This window comes from Lepisosteus platostomus, chromosome 3, assembly GCF_059453375.1.
Source record: "Lepisosteus platostomus isolate fLepPlt1 chromosome 3, fLepPlt1.hap1, whole genome shotgun sequence".
Lineage (NCBI taxonomy): Eukaryota > Metazoa > Chordata > Actinopteri > Semionotiformes > Lepisosteidae > Lepisosteus > Lepisosteus platostomus.
This window is the reverse complement of record NC_142613.1, coordinates 78,122,819-78,143,014: the sequence shown is the minus strand read 5'-3', so window position 1 is coordinate 78,143,014 and position 20,196 is coordinate 78,122,819. Positions and strand designations below refer to the sequence as shown.

General features: G+C 38.1%; 2 protein-coding genes across 5 annotated transcripts in view; both read left to right on the top strand.

The window, feature by feature from the left end:
• rnf217 (ring finger protein 217) overlaps positions 1 to 10,139 on the top strand; it is a 39,600-nt gene extending 29,461 nt beyond the window's left edge. Inside the window, exons 6-9 of one of the 4 annotated variants that reach the window (XM_088626940.1) lie at positions 370 to 493; positions 1,003 to 1,109; positions 7,502 to 7,603; positions 8,829 to 10,139. In XM_088626940.1, coding sequence (XP_088483066.1) covers positions 370 to 449 — 80 coding nt within the window. In that variant the 3' untranslated portion in view covers positions 450 to 493; positions 1,003 to 1,109; positions 7,502 to 7,603; positions 8,829 to 10,139. Of the gene's footprint in view, positions 1 to 369; positions 2,271 to 2,576; positions 6,544 to 7,501; positions 7,604 to 8,828 lie in introns of those variants that run through there. The other 3 variants (XM_088626937.1, XM_088626939.1, XM_088626936.1) reach the window with 3 other exon arrangements.
• Positions 10,140 to 10,715: 576 nt separating this feature from the next.
• LOC148675598 (uncharacterized) lies at positions 10,716 to 20,064 on the top strand. The gene is made up of 11 exons (XM_088626941.1): positions 10,716 to 10,841; positions 11,292 to 11,338; positions 11,659 to 11,739; positions 12,067 to 12,145; positions 12,595 to 12,709; positions 12,853 to 13,037; positions 13,511 to 13,665; positions 14,173 to 14,335; positions 15,189 to 15,347; positions 18,956 to 19,123; positions 19,730 to 20,064. Exons 2-11 carry the CDS (start codon positions 11,313 to 11,315, stop codon positions 19,889 to 19,891), a joined length of 1,293 nt encoding a protein of 430 aa, XP_088483067.1. The 5' UTR covers positions 10,716 to 10,841; positions 11,292 to 11,312; the 3' UTR covers positions 19,892 to 20,064.
• Positions 20,065 to 20,196: the final 132 nt, after the last annotated feature.

The window sequence follows — 20,196 nt, the reverse complement described above, 5'->3', positions numbered from 1 at the left end:
GCTCCCCCCGAGACCTTGTACTGGATAAAGCAGTAATAATAAAAAACTTTATTTTATATAGAGCCTTTCAAAATCTTCTTAAACCACTTTGCAGGAAAAATAAAAAAAAATACATAAAAACAGTAACAAAGATAGATAAAACAAATTTAGCACAAAGAAACATGAGGGATAAGAAATGCAGCAGAATATGCACGGAGCAGGCACAGACACCGATTAAATAATCTCCTTTCTGAAGAAGAAGGTTTTAAGTCTGGATCTGACTGCGCCCAGGTTGTGTCTTTAGTGTTCCTGACGTATCGTGTTGTCATACATGCAGTATGTGTTGTCTGTTACATGACCCGTCTTCTTTTTCAATTCTCTCATTTCCAGGTCTTATTGCTTTCCCTATCTACTACATTTGTAAAAAGCAGAGGAAAAGGTCTCAGGGTACAGGACGCTGGCTCTGCTGATGAAGAGGGCACCAGGATCCTGGAGGGAAATTAGCAATAGTACAGTATGTACCAAATACCCCCAGCCTGTGGCCGGGAGGCTCACTGCTGTGGAGAATGACCTGAAAGGCCACATGGCTTCTTACACACGTCTTTGCTTATTTGTTTGAATATTGTCAGTCTTTGAACTGTCAGGGCAACTTTGTTATTTTTGTTTTGTTTTTAAAACACAGGCAACTTTGCACATCGGGGCACTATAAGCCCTCTCCTCATGTCCCTGTTCTCTGGTGGCTACTGAATTCTTGCTCCTCTTTCTGAAAGACTGTAGTGCGGATTTAGAAGCTGAATAATGGCACCCAGTCGGTGCAACTGTTATTTTAGACATTATATGTGGTGCTGTAAATGGAATGTGATTTTTTTTTTTTATCCTGATGGCAAAAGAAATATAGTAATGGCAGAGATAGATCAGTTTTACATAGTGGTACAAAAGACGTTTGCTTTTTTTTTAAATAGAAGGAGAGGTTTAAATATCATAAAAATAAGGCTTGAATGTGGCTCCTTCTCCACTGTGTAGGGTCCCTGATAACAAACCCGGGATGTGAAAATGTGTGACCTCCCGAGAAGAAATGTATTTGAAAAAATACTGTATAATACCCGCTCAGCTCTGCAAACATGTCTCAGGTAAAATAACACTTCTCAGTTGGATGAATATGGCCAACTTTTTCATTTGCTGTATATGCTCATCATTCTCAGATATGTGTGCTTTATTTGAAAATTCTTATGAAAACAAGTACTTTGTTCAGTGATTTATCCAGTTAAGACTTTTTTTTACCTTGGTAAAATGAATATTTTTACTGACTTTACTGAAAGTCCTCTTTGTAATGCCGTTCCTCATCATTCAGTGAGGGAAAAGATCTTTAAATCTTCCGCTGTGCGTTTTACATGAGTATATTTTTTTGCCTATTGCTGAAACCAAAGTTTTTCCCCCTAGCATCAAGTACCGTAATATTTTCTGTTAGCTGTTAGCATATGGTGTCTTTTTTTTAACTAGTATTCATGATAAAACTTTTGCCATAAATGACAGTTAATAATATGTTCTGCATGATTAGTTGTTAGTTTCAAGGCAGGGGTTTCTTTCTCCCCGTGACAAATCTTTCTCATGGTATGCCTGTATTTATGGTTAGTAAGATTTTATGTGTAGGAGAGTTTGTTTTCATGCAGCTTTAAAACATTTTGAAGAGCAAGATAGTGGAAGAGTGTAACCACCACAGAAAATGGATATCTTCTTCTTTTAGCTTGTATGTCTTATTTCTGCCACTGATACTGGTGTAAATAAATCTAGAAAGTTTGAAAATGTTACTTTTCCTTTTTGGTGAAGATGATCTAGTAGCACAAGTATATGCATTTATTGTTGTCTCCTCCACAAAGCAGGCAGCACAATTTCAAAGTCCAGTTTGACTTTTGTAGACAGTTTTCAAGTACTGTAATAGAGATATTTTAACAACTATAGTAAGAAATAAAAAAAGGCTCCAGATACGTCATAAAACGTTATTTGTTAATAAACTGACAATTGAAACTGGAGAATGTTCCTCTCCATTGATCTCAAAAAACCCAAACTGACCTGTCAAATGATTAACACATCCACTAAGGGAAATCATTCTGGCAAAATCTACAGTGGAACACCTGTGACATTGTAAAACTTTCATTTCTTCATTGACTGGCATATTGAACCTTTTGTCAATCTTTATTTCTATTGTTTTCATTCACCATACTTTCATTAAGGCTCTAGGAATATACCTCAAACTACAGAATCTAAGGACGAATAAGGATTGTGTAAGGATTGTGGGCGGAGCGGTGGCTCTGTGGCTAAGGATCTGCGCCTGTGACCGGAAGGTTGCCGGTTCAAATCCCGCGGCTGGCAGAGGAATCCTACTCCGATGGGCCCCTGAGCAAGGCCCTTAACCCCAACTGCTCCAGGGGCGCCGTACAATGGCAGACCCTGCGCTCTGACCCCAAGCTTCTCTCCCTGTCTCTGTGTCTGTGTCTCCCTGGAGAAAAGCTGGGGTATGCGAAAAGACGCATTCCTAATGCAAGAAATTGTATAGGGCTAATAAAGAAACATTATTATTATTATTATTATTAAAACAGTGAGAGAGATATATCTTATCTTAAAGACATAAACTACCTATGGAGTTTTGTATGATGTACATTATAATATTTCGGGATTAGAGACATTGCAACAGATTATCAAACAATTAATCTCAGGGAAAAGTAAAGTAGCAATTTAATTTTTAAGGACTTTTGTGTGTTCTTATGTTTTAGAGGAATTTTACATCTAAAACCGAATATTACACAGTTAGAGAGCTGATCAAATTAAAACTATGTTAAAATATAATTTAGGTCAAGACATGGATTATTTACAGTCTAATGTATCCAGGTAATAATAATCCAGGTATCTGCAAAAGGTCCTTCTAAAGAAGTTGATGATTTTAGTAAGTAAATGTTCAGAGTCAGTATTTCTTATACATATACTAATTTAAAAATTAGTAAAACATTTTAGTTAAAATGAGTCCACTTTCAGGTTGCTATTAATTTGTCAGCTTCCTAACAGGATTTACACCATCTACTGTATACAACCTGTATTGTTAAATTGTCTCAAAATGCAAACTGGACATTGGGTGGTTGGATGGTTAACAGCCATGTTTTGCTGTTACCATGTTTTTGTCCTTAAAAATGTGTTCCAACTTTCATCAAAATACCCCTTTCCTGAAGGCAAAATGTAGCTCCTTACAGATGTGCCATTTTGATATTGTGACAATAATTAATTTTGGTGCCTTTTTAAAAATAGGTAATGGAATTCACTTGCTGTATTAACACTTTTAAATAAGGGAATTTAGCAAACCTTTATGGAATATTTTGAAACAGCACAACTTTGAAGGTCAGCCCATAAATGTGTTTGTGTGGTAGCTGTTACTGTTTGATTTCTTCTCTGCTGTTTTTGTTGAATGCATTTTCTTATATTACTGGTTGATCTGTAAATATATTGCACTTTACCCAGCCAAAAACAATTATTTTTAACCTTTTTGTAAAGACAGATATAGTATGTCTGAAGGTGCTGTGCATCCACACTGGACACAAGATACGTGAGGAAATGCTTTAGAGGTGTTTGCAGTGCAAAGGAATATTCTCAGCAGAAGTGAACTCAGCGCTTGGACTGGCTGGATGGGTGGAATGGTCTCTTTGTCCCTTACGTTCATGAAAAATATTTCCATTCTTAAGAAAATGTTTATATAGAAATATGTTCTTTAGAAAAATGTATCAGAATTCTAATGTACATGTACAGTAGCTAAGGCAATTGACTCCTCTAATACAGTATTTGCTTTTCTAAAATGGTATTTTTATGTTCTTCAATTGGAAAGAATTTGGCTGGAAGACTATAAAAATTAAAATATATTATATATATTGTATATACTTATAACATTAAATATACATTTTATGTAATGATGTACAGTGGTGTTGATATAATCTAGATTAATAAATATCTAATAGCTATATTGCTTTTATGTCTAATGAGAACAACATAACTTTGAAATTTAGCTCTGCAGCAAATTTCAGCAGTTTTTATTACTGAAACAGAGTTTTCTGGTGTTATTATTAATGACAGATCAGATGTCTGAATGCATACATATTCAAAGTCACTGAACTCTCGTCCTGCTCGTCCTGTAGTAATGCTAGTCATAATTATAGACAACAAGGCCCGTTCAGCATTTTTATACATGACATTAGGCATGTTGGGATGTTATTTGCAATATTAAGACATGACCCACACCTGTGTGGAAGACGTTTTTTAAATATACTTGGTGTCCCTCAGGTGTTTCTGATTTTTTATGTCCGCTACCTGTACATAACATAATTAGAATTTAATTATGTATACAGAGACAACATTTTCCACTATAATGGAAAATTAAATTTGTCGGATGGTGGCGAGAGCTCTTGGCCCTCATAGTGGTGTTCTTGATGACACTGCTGTTGGGACAGTCTGTCAAGTAAGCTGTGTTGAATAGGAATGCATGAGCAGGAATATATGTTTATTGGCTGTGTTTTTCAGTTGTTTTTAAACCAAGTCTGATGTGGATTAATAATTAATCATCTTTTCTCACTACTCTTTGTCCAGTGTTGATGCACATTAAATCTAATCGTAGATTAGATTAAATGGAATCGTAGATTATGGACTCTGCCATCTCTGTCATAAGATGCCACACAGTCTTTTGTAAAATGTTAGTGCTTTTTTTATAGCTTTTTCAGCACCCATTCTACGTTTTGTCATATTGATGTTGTTCTTACAGATTCTGTCTAAAACTGTTACTAGTTAAAGCATAAAGGTAAACAGAATTATGTAGCTGTTGACCCCATCACAAAACAAATTATGAAAAGCATCAATACAGTTCTTTCAGGATAAAAGGATACATATTCATCTGATAACTAGTTGGAAACAAACTGAGAAATATCCAGTACGTTCTGCCATAGCAGAATATTGTGTGGAAAAGTATCAAGATGTAGCCCATTTAACATGAAATGTAGGTGACGATAATTATAGATGGCACCAGTGTGTTAAGATTAAACACAAAAAAGATTAAGGAAAAGCAAGAGTGCGATCTTGAAGGTGTCTGAATAAACATCTCAATGTTTGACATTAACATTTACATCTAGTAGTTAAATGTATATCTTTCAGTTGTCTCCTTTTAAGAACACCTATCATATTTGTTAAAATATGAATATACGTGGTCCCCTATTCATTGATCTATAATTTTCTAACTTAAAATTTTCTAACTGATTGCTCAAATTTCATAGGTCACCGGAGACACCACCGTCTCTCTCAGCAAGCAATCAGAACAAGACAGGGTACACCCTGGATGGGACTCCAGTCTACCCCAGGGCACACTCAGACACACACACTCACAACAGGGCCAGGTGAGCTACTAGTATGTCTTTGGACTGTGGGAAGAAACCCACACAAACCCAAGAACATGCAGACTCCACACAGACAGCACTCCAGGTCTGCAGTTGAACCCAGGGCCCCAGCGTAGCAAGGCAGCAATGCTAACCACAGCTCCATCGTGCTGCACTAATGTGTATATATACATATTATAGTATCTTGAAAAATCACTTACCAACCTTTTGTGTTGTTTTTTTTTTATAAAGAATGACAGGTTTTAATTTAGCATGGCAGGTCCATAGCATGAATATAGTCCATAGTTTCCACTGAAACATGGACCAGGGCTTTAAGAACTCTGCTGGACTGCTGGCTGTTGGTTCTGACTAGGAACAGACAGTAGGGAAATCAGGGCTTTAGTACAGTCAAGAAGGGTCGCTAGTGTCTGGGATGCTGTTGATGAGGTTATTTTTAAGGCCCATTAAACATGTTTCTCACTGGATTAAGGCTGGAATTTTGTACCACACTGTAACCATTATAAACACCTCTTAGCTGATATTGTGGCACTGTGATGCCATTTCAACTTTTAAACTAGAGGTTTTATCACTTTGTCAGTGCCTTTTGGTTTGATTGCCCTTTCTGTTTAGCTGTAGGAGTCTCTTTATAAACTTAACACTTTCGATATGTTCTGTAAGTGACAGGACTGCTGTGCAATTTAGAAAAAAATAAGTAAAGCACCTTGTTTTCTTATTATTTTTTGCACTAACTATAAAATAGGCATTAGCTTCTATAACCAAAATTATCCTGCTGGATAGGATATTCAAATGGTTAGAGTTGCTTTGCTTTGTTACAACTTTTAAAAATAGTTACTTCAAGTGTTGTGAAAAACTACACTGTTAATTCATTGTTCTGAACTTTGCCCTTAAACGATGTACAGTTGTAAATATCCAGCCATGTGAGGTAGAAATTGTAAAACATGCACTGTCAAGTCACTTTTATTGTTTAAAGAAATGGATAAATGTAGCATGTTTACAGTATAATTTAAGAAATGTAAACTAAAATATCATAAAATTGGTTGATAGTAATCTATTGATTACTTCTGTTGATTAGTTCTGTTATTTAACAGGAACTAAACAATTAAATACCAAATACATCAAGAAAAAGAATAAAACATTACCAAAATCTTTGCATTTGTATTTGCTTTTGTTTTTATTTAAGTTTAAATTAGTACTTCATAATAGTGAAGTGTATAGATTCCTCCTGGGTCATTAAATCTGTGTGAGATTAAACCATTTTATTGCTCATTTTAATATGCATGTGAATGCAGCTTTTTTTTCTCTATTACTCTGCAGTTCTTTTAGTTGTATAAAAGTGCTTGTTAAAACAGAGCATCAAAAACACAACTTATATCTGCCACAGATTTGTACAATTATCGTGAAAATGATAGAATATATAGGAATGTCAAATTGGATATAACTTGTGACACAGATTTACCAAAGAACATTTTTGGGGGTCCTGCAACATATGAACTTTGTAAGAGCAGTATTTCAAGCTTATCTTCTACTTATAGCACAACTACAAGACATCAATACATATGCAGCTGCTTATAAATATTTGTATGCTCTTTTACATACACTGGTCATATGTTCCATGGTAACAGATATAGTATGTACAAATACGATCCATAATCAAAATCTGTATCCATAACTCTTAATAATTTAAACGTGGCTTCTGCTATAATACATATTCAGTCTTGTCCAGTTGCCACTTGCAGCTCAGATAGACAACACGAAGGTCAGTGGCAGCTTCCTGCTGATCTGAGGCCAGATCCACCTGCTGGCAGAGAATAAACAAGGTGAAATGAGATTAGTAACAGCAGTAGACAGACAATTCATAAAACGGAGAAGGAACAAAGAAATGACTCACCTAGCCGCTACAGGAGAACCATGACTTCGAGTCCGTTTTTTAATAAGTGCTGGGTGGGGAGTACAATCAGTTCTAACAGGATTTGGGAATGTACTGTAGATTGTCTAAAAGTATTTCCTTCCCCAATGCTGCCGAGTCAGAGCTCATGTTTATGATACCCCCCACAAACAGTTTCCAGCTGAGGGCCAGATTGTCTTTCACGTCTTGATTATAGTGGCTTCATCCGTCCGGCTGAGGGGAGCTGACTGCAGGCACCCTCACTCATCACTTCGTGAAGAAGGAGTCGGGAAGATTCTCCGGGGTCAGGAAGAAGCAGGTGAGCAGCAGAGCGGAAGTGGACGAGATTACGGTATGACCTCCTCCTGACCTTTCAATTCCAACTCCATTTACTTATTAAGTAGTTTGGCCAAACCATAATTAATGCAAGGTAGAGGCATGACTTGGATTAGTAGGTTTTTTAGCTTAACTCACCTGGCTGAGGGATGGACAGTCTGACCACAAGCACAAGGCAGATAGAAGCCCAAGAGAAATGAGTGAGAAGTCCATAACACCAATGCTGAATAGTTATGGGTGTTTAGTAAAATGTATCTCATCGGGCATTTAGGTTGCAGAAGCATTTTATCTGCCTTTGAGGAGCATTCTGTGTGAGGAGTTTTGTTTTTTTAGGATCCAGTATATATTATTTACATTTACTGCAGGCATATTATAAAAGCATGCAGGTAAGTGGATTCAGTTTGTGATTATCGTGCTTTAGACAACTGTGTGTCAACAGCCACACCCACCTTCTGGTTTATGCTAACTCTCTGCTCTTGTGTGATGACAAGGTAAGAAGTGGTATTTTATTTTTAGAAATAGAGACAATTAGAACAATCACGGATTCATCAGTCCCCAGAGGATGCTGGAAAAATGTTGTACATCATGATAGAATGCATACATCTACTGAACACAAATAGTAGCAATTGTCTGATTGTGTCATTTAGCCAAAGTAATGGGTAGCAGCTTCCCTTCACAATATCATAACAGGTACAGTTCAAGGAGTAAAAATACAATGTGCCTTTTGTAAACAGTACTTTTGTGGATATACTCTGCATTTCTAAACTCTGAACCACAGCTGTTTAAAGAATGTATTTAAAGGCAGCTTACTCACCTGACTATCTCTTATGGTGATTGTGCAAAACCTGGAAAACACCATTGAAACTTAATTGGCAGTGTAATCTGGCATAATTGAAGAGAACATTAATATTTAAATACTTCAAAATAAAATCAATCAGGAAACCTGAGCCTTGCATCGAACATACAGACTGCAAATACTATGCCTACATGCTCTCCTGCTTTAAATTCCAACTTTAAATTACTTCTGTACTTAAGTAATGTTACTTTTAGTTTAATTGAATAATAAATATGCTTTCTGTAATCTAAAAACTCATCTTCATTTATCCTACATTGTAGTAAAGGGATTTTCTCAGTTTTCTCTCTGGGATACAGCAGCTTTACCTGGATAATAGTCACTTGCAGCACATGTCCTGCTTCTTTATCCACAGGAACGTCCCGCTGGCAGAAACTTTGAGCTGCTGAGTTCAAGGCCTCTTTGAGATTTTCAGCATAATAAACATTGATTGCAGAAGAAGCGAAGCTACATTAAAAGAAGGGAAGAAGAGGAGTTACATCACAAGTCATCAATTTTAGATTCAAGTTATTTAATTCTAGTGGGTTAAATATTATCAATGACCACTTCACTATGTTGTTTTCTGGCCTTTTTTTCCCATTGATCGTCTGTTACATTTGTAAGTATCTAACTAGAAACAGAATGATGCCCTACTGGTAATATAAATTAAACATTAATGTTTACAGACATGAACAGTTAATCAATATAAAGTAGTCAATATAAAAAAAATGGTCAATATTGAATTTGATGTTAGTTTGTCTAAAACTGTATTGAGACATAATCATATGTTTGACAAGGAATTAACATGCAGATAGTTTGATGTGAAAGTTACACACAGATATGGTACACATCCAAAATGAAATGCAGTGTTTGAGACAACTAGCTGCAGAAGGAGCTGATTTGTAAGAGATAATCCAGTCCTGTGTATGCAAAATGTATTTAAAAAAATATTACATTCAATATTATAATCACATTGAGAAGAATTTGGGGACTTTTATTAATTGTTTCTCAGTATTTGTTGATGATTTACATTAGGAGGTGCATGACTTTGCAGCCATTTATATTCAGTCTCAATTTGTCCATAATTTATTGTGTGATGTCTGAAGATATTAATTACAGGTGAAACAGCCAATAAATTATGTAGTTTTGCATGACTGATGAAGGCATATTATATATTTATAAGGAGAAATTAACAGTCATATCACATTATCCAGGCATTGTTCTAAAATAAAATGAGGAAATATCTTTGTTACAATTTACAATAGTGTTTCTGGTTTGCAGTGGGCCCTGGGTTCAATTCTTGGCATGCGATCTGTGTGGAGTTTGTATGGAAACCCAAGTAAACAAGGGGAGTTCGCCGGGCACTCCACAGTCCTGAAAATAAAAACATACTAGTAGGCTGATTGGCTTCTGGGGAAAACGACCCCGGTGTGAGAGTGTGCACCTTGCGATATGAACTGGCTTCCCTCCCAGGGTGTATCCTGCCTTGCACCCGTTGCTTGTGGGGATAGAGTCCAGCTCCCGGGCCACCGAAGACTGAATGAAGTGGTTAGAAGATGGTGTGACTGTTATTTTGCTTGTGGAGCATACTGAACAGCCACAATGCAGAGTCAACTAACACTGAATATGGTGCACTTTGAATCTGATCACATATTAGTTGTATCAAAGTCCAGATTAAAAACTGATACAACACTGACAAAGACAATACCAAGAACCATCGTATTGCTCACCATTTATTCTTCCTTTCCAATCTCCTGTTATAAATTGTGCCATTGTGCTGAAGAATTACATTATCTATTGTGTTTCTGAATACAAGTGAACAGTAGCAGAGTGCTTACGCACGTTTTCTGATCTGCAACCGCAGTACTGCAATAGGACGTCTTTTAATGAAAGCAGCCTCTATTTAAGATGTGATATCTTCAGTAAATATAAAGTTTATTTTTGTACGAATGTGGAATGTGAGCAATTATATCAATGCAGAGAAAAGTCAATGATTCTCCTGAACATTTTCTTGACAGCGGAATACTGTATATTGTCGGTTAGTTTTGCCCAAACAAGAGCCGTCAAACACGCATCATCGCATAAACAAAATCTTGCTTGTTCATGAATTTCTGCAAGGAAATCGCAAACTCTAACTCGGGAAGCAGAGGCTCACTTTTTCTGAGCTGTCTAGTGTTTCTCGAAACCGATAACTGAACGAGTTTACATTGCTGAGAGTTTCACGAGTTTCTTCTCTTGTCTTCAGCCCTTGGAAAATAATTTGGGCAGCAAATTTACTCGCACTTCCGGCCTGCACAAGGAAGTGTATGTATGTAGCCTTAGCAACGACAGAGTTCCTTCTTATTATAATCTCTGTTTCTTCACTTCCGAGAGAATATCCAAACAGCTGGTGAGATTTCCTATCAAACTGTGTGTGTGATGTCTTTGCAAGACAGAGATCCAGTGTATCAACATGTATTACAGACAAGCTATTCGGGATGTAGAAGATTGTTCACAGGACAGTTGTGGTCATTTCCAATGGCTTTACAGTGTTTTTCTGTATTTCTTTTTCCTTTTTTTCTTCCGTTGAGATCCATCATTTCATTTTCTACTTCACGCGTATTAACCCAACAACCAGTATTTTAGAGCTTAGATGAGGGAGCAGCAAAGGGGCAATTTTTTTCTCTCCTCTGTAGATTTTGCGCAAACTCGAGTTTCAAGTCGATCTGCAGCAGGTGTTAGGATATTAATTTGAGAATGTTGTTTTCACCTTCTTTACTAAAATCAAGCAGAATAGTTTTTTAAAAAAAATAATTTATGCTCAATCGATTGCTTATAAAAGTAATTTGTTTTCTTTCAGGTTCCAGTCCACATTGGAGAAATGAGTAAAAACAACAAAGAGTTGAGGTACTGTATATAAAACTAGGGATGAGCACGACTGCAATACCATCGTTGCAATGTATTTCGACATTGAAGTGTATACTGTGTGTTCTGCATATCGTAAATGTTTGTAGAGAGAAAACAAAGAATTAGTTCGGATTGCTCCATTCAGTGAAATAATTCTCGTTTTCCACTTCGGTGTATTTTCCTTATCCTTATAGACGTCCACTTCGGTGTATTTTCCTTATTCTTATAGACGTGTCGTGAGTAGGGTTTTATGTTGCTGTACAGTATGTCATTGTCATTAACTTCTTTATCATATATTTCCCCCCTGTGCTTTCTTATAGGGAGTCTCGGGGTTTGGAAGTAGAGTTAATAAAGAACCTCCAACAAAAAGTTTACTTTCTTGAACTGGAAGCAACATTTCTATATCCATTTTACACGATTTCAGATATGATCAAGGCCCCTTTTAAATTGTTACCATTTAACAAAAAAAAAGCCTGTTATGACCTGGAAAGATAAGGATCAGCAGATTTAATCTAAATCATGCAATACATTTAAGCTTTATTTTATAAAACTTTAAAAATAACAAATAATTGTTATATATATATATTCCTGTAGATGTTCTAAGTAATTTGAAGTTATTTATTACAAATCTCTATCTGTGAATTTTGAAATTCATGTGACTGATTAACTCATGGAAGTAAAATGCAGATGCTTTGAACTGAAACTGTTCCTTGACGATGTTTATGAACTCGAGAAAAAGCAAGGAAAGCAGCTGAACTGCAGCCTCAGATCACCTCAGAAGCAGAGCACATGCTGAGAAGCTTACAGGTACATGCAAATAACATGGGAGATCAGCAGCAGGACCTTTAAAGCCATCATTAAATGACATGAGGCAGAGTCTGTTTCAGTTTCTTAATTATAACTGTAAGGGAGCATTAATATTTCTAAATCTTATAAAGATATTACATTAAAAAGTTACCGCTGCTGCTTCAGTTAAAATGAACATTTTGCTTTTAGTGCAGTATTGATTTTATTGTGTCAGATCAGAAGTCATATTTAGTTTATATGGATGGATTATTTGAAGATATATTGTTGTATCTTTCCATTTTCGAAATAAGAATTGATAAGTTATGTTTACTCATAATGAATTTTAAAATGAGAAAAATATTACTGCTGTCAAATTCAGTATTCACAATGCTAAAAGTAAGTTTAATTACATTATACATGTCTTGTTATCTGCATATGGCTTGTCGTGACTTTGTACTGTCATTATTCAGGAACTTCAGTCACAGTCTGATGGTCTTCATATTGAGTTAATGAGAAAGGAAGGAAACATCAATATATTACAGACTGATAGAGAACAAATAAGTGCTGAGATTCAAGCTATAGATGGTAAGTTATCTAAGGTTCCTCTAGCTCACTGTGATTCATACATCATATGTAACTGAAGGTAAGCAAGTGCAAAACCTATCTCTTAAATTGTTTTTTTTCCCTATTCTTTCTTACATAAACCTCCTTATTCTAAATTTCTTCAGATGGCCATTTGAAGGATAAACAGGCTCTTATAAAGGAGATAGTGCAGCTGAAGAGGTTGAAAGAGCATGCAGACAGACAGGTTTCTCAGAAGGAAATGGAGATACTGAAGACTAGGCAGGAGATAGAGCAACAGCTGACAAAACTCAAAAACAGTGAATTTAGAGTCACTTTACTGGAGCATGAGGTGAGTTCTGTTTCATATGGGATGCTTGATCTCAATGTGATTTAGCAAATCTCATCGATTGACTGCTGAAGTCACTTTTATGATGCAACCACAATCTCACTAAATCAGTGGGTGCATCAAAAACAAACACAGGTTGTTCATATTAGTATTAAATACCGTGTGATCCACAATGCACACTTTTTCATAATAAGAGTGAGCTCTGGCAGCATTTGAATGAAAATGCCGACATAAGCCACACAATTGTCGAAAACTGTTTGATGTTATTTAGAAAATATAGAATAGCAGAATTGTCCAATTTGCACATTGCAAAGCTTCAACATTGTAAGATGCAGTTCACTTGGTAAACAATAGTCGCATGTGTCACATGCCTTTTCATATTAAAAATAATTCAGATGATTTAGGACACATTAATAGCAGAAGGGAGTTTTTTATTATTAATATGAATTGCACTGCCATTTCGTGCCATTGCACAGCTGCAGCAGAGAGAAGATCAGCACAAGACAGTAGAGATGCATCTGTCAGAGAAGAGAGTGGAGTTGCAGAAGGTGCACTCAGCAGTGCATGAAATGGAAGAGAAGCACTTCTCGAACACAGTTGCTATGCAAGACCACATCACAAAAGAACTGAGGTGCTGGTGATACATTTTCAGTCAGTGTTCTAGTAAGGGGAAATCTTGATCACTAATGAAAATGTTCTGAAAAATGTTTTTGTTTTTTAATTTAAAGAATTTTAGTTCATGTTGGCACAATTTTATTTCTCATTGAGAGCCGAACCAGCAGTTTGACTTAATACAGACATGGAAGAATTTAATGTTTTTACTGCAGCTTTATCAAGCTGTAATATACTGTATATAGCTTGACAAAGCTGCATTAAAAACAAACCATTAGAGTTCTGGATGTGATGAAACAACATGTACCAGCAAAATTCATCCTATTTATATGTAAAAAACAGCAGTCAAATCCTATTAAACATTCCACATGCATGTGTGCAATACGAGTGTTCTCACTTATAGATAATACTATCTACAGTTTTCAAGTTAATTATATATTTAAAACTTTGTGTTCATAATTACTGCAGTATTTCACACTAATAAATAATCTGAAGGGGTCGCATATGCTTCCTTTCTGATTAACAGAGATGAGATATGTTTTCTCCATCAAGAGCAGCGAGAGAGAGATCTGAGAGCAGAACGGAACAGATTGCTGAGGCAGAAAATGTCTGCAGACTGTGAGACCCTGGCCAAAGAAAATTCAGAGTTACGCTCTCGACTTGCAGAGCTGTCCAGACAGCTGGATAAGGTGCAGTATCCTAAGTCAAACAGTACAGTACGAGGTGATGCCGTTATTGTACAGGATGTTGCTCACACATGTTCTTAGCTTCACAAAGTAAGGTTGTGTGCTATGGATTTAATCATAATCCATCCGGTTTTCTTGTTCATCCTTCCAAGTTGTCGTTTTCTAAACAAATGGAACATATACAGTACAAGCTGTATACAGGAGGGGCAGTTTAGAGGCACCTTGACAGTGTGGTTTTGGACTGTGGGAGAACAACGGAGAATTGAATTCTGCATCACTTGGCAGACTGCTGAGCAGTAAAGCACTGTGATTACCCCAAAATTAATTTCATGTTAATTTACTGAGTGACTGTATAGTCAGATATCAGTAAATAATTAAAGTGACTTTAGCCCCCAGATATGCAACACAGGCTAGGAAGACCTTATGTTTTTCACCATAGTCTCCTTGTGGAATTCACACTGCCAGCACCACTTCGGGAAGTGCAGTAAGTGACAGTTGTACACGCTGCATTACTGTGAATGAAATAGGAGTCAGCAGTGTGAAGAAAGAACTGCGAGGCACTCATTCCTCAAGATGACAGTGTGTGCCCAAACACAGTCAAGGTTGCACTGCTGAGCTACAAGATTTTTTGAGCAAGAGGTCTCTTGTTCCATGCTTTTATATAATGTGTATGATAAAATCAGCTGTCATATTTGTTCGTGTAGCGACTGCTCTGACCAAAATAGCTGAAATACTTGTCTGAGGACACAGGTTAGGAAGAAAATATCCTAATTTCAGAATTTGGGGATGAGTGTTGTCCCTCTGTCCCCCCAGCGATGGACTAATAGATCTACATGAAGTGTGTGTACCTCTGCAGGAAAGGGCTCTGATGGGGGAGAGTGTCTCTCGGCATTCCCATTTCCTCGTCCAGCTCCTCTCAGTGAAGGACAGCGAGAAGCAGCTACAGCATCAGCTGAAACAACAGAAGGAAATTCTGGATGGAGAGAAAGTTAAACACAAAGAAATTATGGACAAGGTACAACAAAGTCAAACTATGTTTTCCCGATCGTAGGGAGAAATTCCAGCTAATTGAACAAGTCAATCACTCTTTGACCGTGCATAAGAAACATGGATCTTATGACATACCCAGGGGTAGCAGGATCTTTAAAACAGGCAGGTTGCAGGAAAAATAGAAACAAAAGTGCTGTTTTGTCTGAACCTTCCACCCTCTTACAATGTTCATCATCAGCTTCCATTCATGCCACTTACAGACATACCAACTAAATATACTACTGCAAATCGTTAACAAAAAACATGTTTCTTTTGGATATAAATTTGATTTATAGTCTCACATTGAACTTTATATCCCCTCTAATTTTCTTAATTCAGAAAAGTGAACAATTACAAATAGTGCAATGGGATAGTTACAGAACTTTGGGTATTAAAAATGAGAATGTAACCCTTTAGGATACTAACGTGGACTGAAGCAGACAGACACACAGAAAAGAAAAGTGCAGGAAAATGTACCCCCAGCTAGCGTACGCCCTTTCCCCCAGCTGTGCCACATACTGTAGGCTATCCAGTCACCATAACAGGCCTGGCAGGAAACTCCCAAGAGTCGAGCGGTCTGGTCAGAAAGCACTAAGAGCTGGCCAGCTCAAGGAGCATGCCAGACGTGCAGTGTCAGCTTGGCCTCCCAGCTGCAATCCCCTGGAGAAGGGCCTGGGTTCAGACAAAACTGAACTCCCTGTGCCTGATGGACCGGGTCAACTGAGAGATCTGCGGAGGATGGGTTCTCGACCTTGACCCATCCCCTGGTTCTCTCTTACTCCCAGAAGCCCCTGGACAGCACAATCCTGGACAGAGCTCCCAGACAGAGCCCTGGAGAAAGGAATCCTAGAACCAGAAAGGGTCTGCTGGGACCATGAAAGGTGGCCCAGAAAAAGGAGAAAAGTGAGAAGGAATAAGTGCAGGGTGAAGAATGGGACAAGAGCAATGTGCAGGTTAAAGAGTAAGACTAGGGCAGCGGTGACAGACAAAGGCTGAGGCTGCAGAGCTGGAGTTCAGGACACAGGGCTGGAGCTCAGGACTCAGGGCTGGAGTTCAGGACTCAGAGCTGGAGCTCAGGACACAGGGCTGGAGCTCAGGACTCAGAGCTGGAGTTCAGGACTCAGAGCTGGAGTTCAGGACACAGGGCTGGAGCTCAGGACTCAGAGCTGGCGTTTAGGAAACTGGGCTGGAGTTTAGGACACAGGGCTGGAGCTCAGGACTCAGGGCTGGAGCTCAGTACACTCAGCTGGAGTTCTTGATGCCTGAACTGGAGTTCAGAGCAAAGATGAAAAATTGGAGAAGCCGCACTGCCTGCCTGCATCACGGGTTCGGAATATGTAGACGGAGCAGCCTGCTTCAGCGCTGTATTCGGAAAAGGCCGTTATAAGGAAGACCATGGTTCCGACCAGAGGAGGCCCCTGGTAATGGTGGAAATCTGGGCAGCTGAGGAGAGATGAGGTTATGGAATAATTGGTGGTCTAAAAGGTGAAAATGAGCCGAGACCGGAAGAGGACCCAGTCACAGTGGTAAGCCGTGGGACATTGTGAGCCTTCGTTAGAACGCTCCAGTTTCTCATGGCAACCATGAGCCGAGAGACACCGCAGGCTGGCAGGCATAACGGTAGATACTGTTACAGTAGAAGTAAATTATCATTCGTCCAAGTCGACTTGGGCCCCAAAATCCAGCACTGAGCATAAAAAATGTCTAAGTAGTGTGGGAATGCTAACCCTGACCCTAGCCAGGGTTTCAAATGAGCAATTCTGCAATCTGTCTCTGCAGGCCCCGAATCATGAGATTTGAAAAGTTACTGAAACCAAAAACTATTAGTCCAAAATAATCAAAACTATTGAAAGAAGCTCTTGGAATTAAACATTTTTCAATAATGTATCTTCAATATCTTACAACTTCTGATCTGACTCAGCTTTGCAGTGCAATTACTGGACCTACATGAGACTGTACTGTACCTACATGAGGGAATGTTACTCTCTGTTTAGGTTCTCTGGATGTAGTCTTGATGTCTGCTGTTTCCCTTGTTTTCTCTCTCTTGCTGAAGGACAGGAGATCCTGTACCTTGATGTATTAGGCTTACAGTGCCTATAACAATTATTCACCCCCCTTTTACTTTTTCACATTTTATTGTGTTACAGCATGGAACCATGATGTATTTAACTGAGAATATTTGCCACTCATCAACACAAAGAACTATATAATGTCAAAGTGAAAAAACAATCCAGATATTTTACTAAATTCATTAAAAATAAAAGATAGAAAATAATTGAATGCATAAGTCTCTATTAGCGTTGCACATCTTGACACTGGACTTTTTGCCCATTCTCTGCAAAATTGCTCAAGCAATGTACCATTGTAACCATTTGTAAATGGCAATTTTTAAGTCATTCCACGGATGCTCAATTGGATTGGTCTGGGCTTTGACTGGGCCACTCCAGAACATTAACCTTTTTGGTTTTAAGCCACTTTAGTGTGGCTTTTGCTGTATGTTTTGGGTCACTGTCTGTTGGAAGATGAATCGTCTTCCAAGTTTCAGTGCTCCTGCGGATTGCAGAATGTTTTCCTCCAGGATATTTCTGTACTTTGCTCCATCCATTATTCCTTCTATCTTTATGAGTTTTCCAGTACCTACGCAGAGAAACATCCCCAAAGCATGATGCTGCCACCACCATGCTTCACTGAAGGGATGGTGTTCTCATTGTGATGTGATGTGTTAGGTCTGGGCCAGACCAGATTTATTCTGAAATCATGTGAAACACCTCAACTGCACACAGGTGGACTCCAGTCAAGTAACTACGTGACTTGGAGAAGAAAAGTTGGTTACTTCAGAGGTGTGTCAAAGCAAGGCGGTGAATACCATTATGCATTCAATTATTTTATTTTATTTTTATTTTTAATTAATTTAGTAAAATGTCTGGATTTTTCTTTCACTTTGACGTTATAGCGTACTTTGTGTTGATGAGTGGCAAAAAAAGTCTCGGTTAAATACACCATGGTTCCTGTAACACAATAAAATGTGAAAAAGTCCAAGGGGCGTGAGTACTTTTTATAGGCACTGTTTGCATCATCACATCAAGTGAGATGTATAAATACAGTACTTTACTCGCTCACGCAAACGGATGGATGATTCAACCGTCCATTTTTTAACCGCTTCTTCCACTTCAGGGTCCCCAGCAAGCAATGGGGGCAGGGTGGGATACACACCGAATGGGACAGCAGTCAGTCGCAGGGCACACACAGAGACCAACACAGACATGCACACACGCTCACACCAGGGCCGGCTTTCCCTAGCATGTCTTTAGATTGTGGGGGTGGACTGGAGAACCCGGAGGAAACCCACATCAACACCTGGAGAACATACAAACGACATGCAGATTGCACCCCAGGAATTGAACCCAGGGCCCCAGATTATCAGTGTAAAAGGTCACTTGTGTTGACTTTGGCCATGTTTAAAGTGATGGTGCCAAGTGAACTCGAAACAAGTCTCTGCCTGACAGGTTTGAATGGCCATTGTTCAAGTTTAAGTGAAGTTTTCAATGTGAGAGTTTCATGGCCATTAATGACACTGTTTACTCCCTGAAACAGATCCTCCTCCTGGAGCAGGGGAGGACCTCTGCAGAGCTGAGCGGAGCTACTGTGAGCAGCCGACGGGCTGAAATGGAGGCCCTGCTGGCTAAAGAGGAGCGAGAGAATGTGAATCTTCGAAGGGACAAAGCCCTGCTAGTGGATCTTATTTCCAGCCTTCAACAAAAAGTAACATCTGTGTTTTTCAAGACAACACTCCATATGTATCCCCCTTGACTGCACATTCCTGTCAATAACAGCATAAAGTAACAGTAACGGATATACAATAACAGATTGTATATCTGTATATAAAACAAATTGTAACAAAGCTGGAGCACTAGAGGGCACTATTGTGTTTAATAAAATGTGAATAATTATACTGCTTACAAACTAGACTGTTTGGAGGTGAAAATAAGCATTAGACTTTTTAAAGATTTTTCTCTCTTCATTGAACCAGTTCAACTAAGTTTTTTTTGCTAAGCATAATCAAATTTGGACAAGCTGTTTAAAAGAAATAAACAACACTGATGCAAAGGGCAATCCCACTTGAGGAACTAGTTTTCCACGGTTTCCCTCCAGCACTTTCTGTTTACCAACCTTTCCTCAAGGACTCCCTGTTTTTACGAATTAAAACTGTAGCCGTTTGACTTTCGGTTCCATGTATTTTTGTCATAAGCATACACTTAATTTGACTTTCGGTTCCATGTATTTTCATTGCAACATTCTATAAATAAATTGCAAATTATTACAATGCCAGGAACTCAAGATACTGTACATCTTTGTCTTGTGTTACAGCTCATTGCAAAGGACAGCGAGCTGGCACAGATATCCTCCAGAATTGAGATATATCACAAGGACATCTCAACTCTGAAGTCCCTACAGCTCAGTGAAGAGAAGACGGCTTTAAACAGACACCAGCCTGTCAGAAAAATGACAGACTCTTTAGTACAGTACTGAGAGTAGTGTGTGTTGTTTTTTCAAAGTACTGATTTTTATCTTCAGTTCAGAAGGAATTTAATTAGGAGCAGTTATAGTGGATGTATTAATTAAAAAGAATGATAGCTGTGTTTGAAACTTTTAAGAGTTTGTGATCATGGTATCAACTTAAATAAATTTGTCTGATGAGTATTGTCACTTTCAGAAATGTGGTAGTGTAAACAAACGAATTACAAATCATTAGACTATAAATAATGAAGAACATATTCCGAAAAACAACCTACACAGACTGGTCATTTATAGCTTTATATCTGGGGTATCACTAA